Raw genomic sequence first — 4932 nt, forward strand, 5'->3', positions numbered from 1 at the left:
CTTTCTTTAATTAATTATACACACCTACCTACGTCTTATTTTTAAAGACCAGGTGTCCTACCTATGTATTTTTAAATCAGTCTATAAATCTGTCTTATATTTAAATAAAAATATTTATAAAAAGTAGTTCCTACTAGTTTTGTAACTTCAATTTTTTTTTTTGAACTTATACAAAAACTTATTTCTTACAAGTAGGTAACTAATTATAATAGGCACTTGAAGGGAAAGAGGCGATGGTCACAATTTCCACCGAGCCTATACGGAACGTGGAAGCTATCTTAAGACGAACCATTTACCACTTCCGTACTAACTTTGCAAATAGAATAAACTTTTATTCAGTAAATACTTAAATTATTCTCATTTAAGAAATTTTCTTTTAGTTCACTAGGTAACATACACGGTGGGTACCTACTCTATACAAGAATGATTAGTAGGTAAGTAGTTAAATAAGAATGGGGACAGTCTATCAAACAGATCAGATATGTTTTAATTTAATGTTGTAATTTTTAGATAAATAAATGAATAAATAATCAATTGGATCCGCCATTACCGTTCCCGATCGCAGCTCCATTTCCTTTTCCATTTCAGGGTCCATTTGTGAAACCATTCAAACACACAAAAAGTACATCAGAATAAGTTAAGCCTTTTTGACTACAGCGACAATTGCTTTTTATTATAAGAAGATTTAACTATTAATTAGAACTTACTATTTAGATTGTAATAATAAAAACCCATTTTCCATTTATTTTCTAGATGAAGTTTTCAAAACTTTTTCCATTATGAGCAGCCATCATTGGCCTGTTTAAATATGAATCGTACCGATTAGACGAACGGACGGAGGAATCGGAATGACAGGCCCTTATAATTTGTCTATTCGACATTGGACAGGATTACTTAATCCTACCTAATGTGGCTGGCGTGGCTGATGTAGGCGGGCCGTACCTTATTATAGAGCAAGAACTACCCGAGGGTTGTCGTGTCATGCAAAAATTCTGAAAGAAGCTGCTGGATTCAACGCTTCAAAGTTCAATTCACATGTTTTTAATAATTTAGTTAAGAAACTGTCGTAAAATTAGGACTGCTTTCCTAATTTGATGTGATGTTACCAATAGTTACTGGTTGAATCTCCTTCACTAGACTTATTAGCGCTTTCTTCGCTTAGGAGGTCATCCCTAATGGAGGACTTTCTAATATTATATTTACTTACTTACTAAATAATTTTCATTGAAGACCTTTTCACAAAACTTCCAGTCAATGGATTTTAATATTTTCATTTTTAGCTAGACTCTATCATTTAGGTATTAAGTACTTATATTTCGCATAATTACTATTGATTTCATCACATTCCCGTACATACTTTCTCGTGTCACTTAGGTATGATAATGATGATGATAATTAGGGATGATTACGTAATACATTTTATGTTGCCAATCTATGGAGTCTATAGTAGGATCCCGCATGCATCATCCATGCATGTAAGCATTAATCACAAAATTATGCCCGAGAAAATAATTAGCACCAACATTTTAAGTTTTCCAATTTCTTTATTTTCGAAATTGATCTTGAAATAAATAATCAGTAAGCAGTTTTTATTTTTTCTATAAGTAGATCATTATCTGTATTTCTCTAAATAGGTATGTTAAATCTAAGTATATTTTCTCTTTTCCTAGCGTTATTTCAGGACTACGAGATTTATTTACGTAGGTACTACTGTTGAAAACTTGAATAAGTAAATAACTTATTTATTCGTTGAGGAATTATCTTTAAACACTTCCAGAAGGAAGTATTATGCCATGTTAAGGTTTATGAAATGTCAGTAAAACAAACGAAATTATTTTATACATTAAAATCTTTTATTCTGCTATATTGTTGTGATAATGAACGATACTTAAATGGTCCACTCGATTCCTACATTTACAATCACCTTTAAATATGTCCAGTTCACAACAAACTGCACCTTAAAACTAAAATATATTACTTATATTTACACATCATGTAGAGTAATTATCTAATTAGAGTAATAGAGTAGTAGTCGACACTTTTGTTCAGTTAATTCTACTAGTCATCTTTTTTATTAGCTATATATCTCTCGGCCGCCGTGGCAATAGCATGAGTAACTCTGCCTGTGATTTCGTGCAGATTTTCATTAGACATGTTCCACGAGTCCACTGACCGTTTGGAGAAAAACGATGCGGTGTCGTCGTTGGGCCTCCAGCTGTTCGGGTACACGATCTTGTGACGCAGCACCGCTTTTATGATCAGCGCCCCCACATAAATGATAAAGTACACACTAAAGTAAAGAGGCAGATAATACAACTTCTTTCCCAAGTAGTAATAACTGTATCTGTTAACACGAGGCATCTCTGTAGTTGTGGTCGTCGTTGTCGTGGTATGATGATGATGGTGGTGATAGAAATCATGATCATCAAAATCGTGGTGGTATTTGAAGTCTCCAGGGAAATCTTGCGGGAAGCCGCTGTCGTCCATCGGCGGGCCGTGTGCGTCGCCTGGCTTCATGTCGGGCATCGGTGGCGGAACCATGCCCATGTCGTCTGCTTTCATATCGTCTCCACCCTTCGTATCATCCATGCCTCCATGCGGCTTGTCATATATAAGCTCCGGATAATCGGAGTCGTGGTGGGGTGATGGTCCATGACCGTAGCTCGGAGCCTCTTTGGGTGGGGCGGCGGGCTTACTATAGTGGTACCCGTGAAAATCTGGTTGGTCAGGCACCGCAGGAGCTGGTTTATCGTAATTGTATCCTTGGAAATCGGGTTTGCCGTCCATTTCCATCGGTGGAGCTTCAGCAGTCATCGGTGGTTTATCGTAAGAGTAACCCCCAAATGGTTTCTGTAATGGCGGGAGAGTTGGTAGAAAGTTTTGAGTAGGAGGCGAAGGAGGTTTGTATCTATAACCTAATTCCATGGTAGGGCCACTGTCGTCACCAGGACTAGAATACGAATCATCTAAAGATTCCATCGGGGGTTGCGGCATCATGGGAGGCTGCGGGGCGAGGGGAGGGGGTGCTGGCGGACCTGCGTCAGGACCTGATGATGCAAACGGAGGATATTGCTCGTACGTCGCCGGAGCCGGGAAGTCATTATCAGTCAGTTTAGGCGGAGGCGGAAGCGGAGGGGGAACAAGGTTGGCTACGGTCTTCACAGGCGCTACACTTGGACTAGATTGTTTCGATTTTGTTCCGTATACTCCAGGCAAATACGGCTGCGCTGGGTTGTAACGGTCGATAGGCTGACGCACTGGAACTGGGTCCTGCACCTCGCCTCTCACGGGATGCTTTATATCTACAAAATTATCTAGGCTGGTGTACATATTGTTCCCTTTTTTGCTGTTAGAGAAAACATTGAGGAGAGGTTTCTTCAGGTTTTTCAGATTAACGTAGGGGAAGCGCATGTTAGGCTCCGTCCTTATTGCTCGGGACTCGTTCTCTGCTCCATTTCCAGGATTCGTACCAAATCTGGAAAAATATTATTGATTAATACTACGTTTAATTATGCCCTTGATGACTGATGTAAAATAAATCAAAATTGCGTTATTATACTTGTCTGTATTTTATTTTACGAAATAAACACTTACCCAGGTAAAGCGAAGTTTTCATCAATCTTGCCGTCTTCTTCCTCTTCATGACCCATGTTTGATTTATCGTCTTCTTGTTTACCAGTATTCTGATTAGAATCATCGTCACTCTCGGCACCAATAGGTACCTCGTCCCACTGTCCAGAATATTGGTCGTGTCTCTGACTATCTATGATTTGCCAAATGTTCTCTACGTTGTGCGCTGGAACTTGAGTGGAAGTCGTGGTTATGGGTGTCGTCGTTCTCAGCGTCGATGTAATCGTTGTTCTCGGCGACGATGGAGTCGTGGAAGGCAAGTATACCGGAGCAAGCGGCGCACTGTCTCCGTTATACAAGTTGTTGTACAACGCAAAATAGTCTGTCATATCTTTTTCTTTCGTTTGAACCTCGTTCTTTTCAGACAGTGGTAAACCATAGTTAACCTTTTGAGCTTCTTCTACACTCTCGTCAGGCACGTATATCGGTTTCGATGTTGTTGTCGTCGTGGTCGATGTCGTTTTGGTTGCTATCCTTTCCCTCTCCAAAAGCTTTCTGATGTTCTTCATCTTGTCTGCTTCGAACTCCGCGAATATCAAGTCCGGAGTCTTGGGTCTGGGCGTGGTGGTAGTCGTCGTCGTGGTAGTGTTCGGCGGCGAGTCCATCCGCCTCATCCAGTTGTGGTAGTAGAACGGCTGCGGCGCTGATCTTCCTTCATCGATCCTTCTAGATGATGGAGTCACTACGTACACTAGAGGTCCGGGCAGATTCAACGCGATCGCTTCGTTTAACAAGAACACTACTAGCGAAGAAAGTGTTATGTACTTCATGTTGAATGATTATGACATTGGGCTGTTGTCAACGAGTGGTCACCTCAGGCACTGACCATGAAATGACTGGTGCAGCTTACATTTCCAGAAGCCACCACTAAATTACTAGTCGACGGTAAATTGCGATAATTTTTAGCGGTACCCCAGTATTTGGGACACCAGTATCACGATTCGGATGACCCGAGCCCGTGTTACAATTTACACCATTAGCGAGATACGTAAATGTCCCATACGGGGACCTTCTGTGAAAGTGTTACATATTTGTTCAAGATATTCAGCGCTCAACCGAAGTGGCACAAAACGTTTCAGTCCAATTATAAGTTCGAAATTATTGTTGCTAGTCATATCTGTAATTTTGATTGTTTTATAGAAATAAAAATGGATTACATAATATTTATAACACTTAATTATTGTACAATACCTACTATTACACTGGTAAACGAGTGTTTAAAAAGTTTTATGTTTAAAGTAGTAATTAAAAGAGGTGAGGTCTCGGTGACAGGAATACATTCAATTATAAAAAAACTGGCTA

The 4932-nt window shown here is 39.7% G+C and overlaps 1 protein-coding gene across 1 annotated transcript; it reads right to left on the minus strand.

Annotated features, from left to right (window-relative positions):
* Positions 1–1906: 1906 nt before the first annotated feature.
* Positions 1907–4400, minus strand: LOC126377493 (uncharacterized). Its single transcript, XM_050025229.1, has 2 exons — positions 3595–4400; positions 1907–3475 (listed from the first exon to the last, which is right to left on the minus strand). The coding sequence occupies exons 1-2, from the start codon at positions 4398–4400 to the stop codon at positions 2059–2061; spliced, it is 2223 nt and encodes a 740-aa protein (XP_049881186.1). The 3' UTR covers positions 1907–2058.
* Positions 4401–4932: the final 532 nt, after the last annotated feature.

This window comes from Pectinophora gossypiella, chromosome 2 (assembly GCF_024362695.1).
Source record: "Pectinophora gossypiella chromosome 2, ilPecGoss1.1, whole genome shotgun sequence".
NCBI classification, from domain to species: domain Eukaryota; kingdom Metazoa; phylum Arthropoda; class Insecta; order Lepidoptera; family Gelechiidae; genus Pectinophora; species Pectinophora gossypiella.

Excerpts from the sequence above, each read along its gene's own strand:
- LOC126377493 (XM_050025229.1), bottom strand. The coding sequence starts at position 4,400 with ATGAAGTACATAACACTTTCTTCGCTAGTAGTGTTCTTGTTAAACGAA. Across the intron at positions 3,476-3,594 it reads GAAAACTTCGCTTTACCTGG|ATTTGGTACGAATCCTGGAA; the intron begins GTAAGTGTTTAT and ends ATATTTTTCCAG.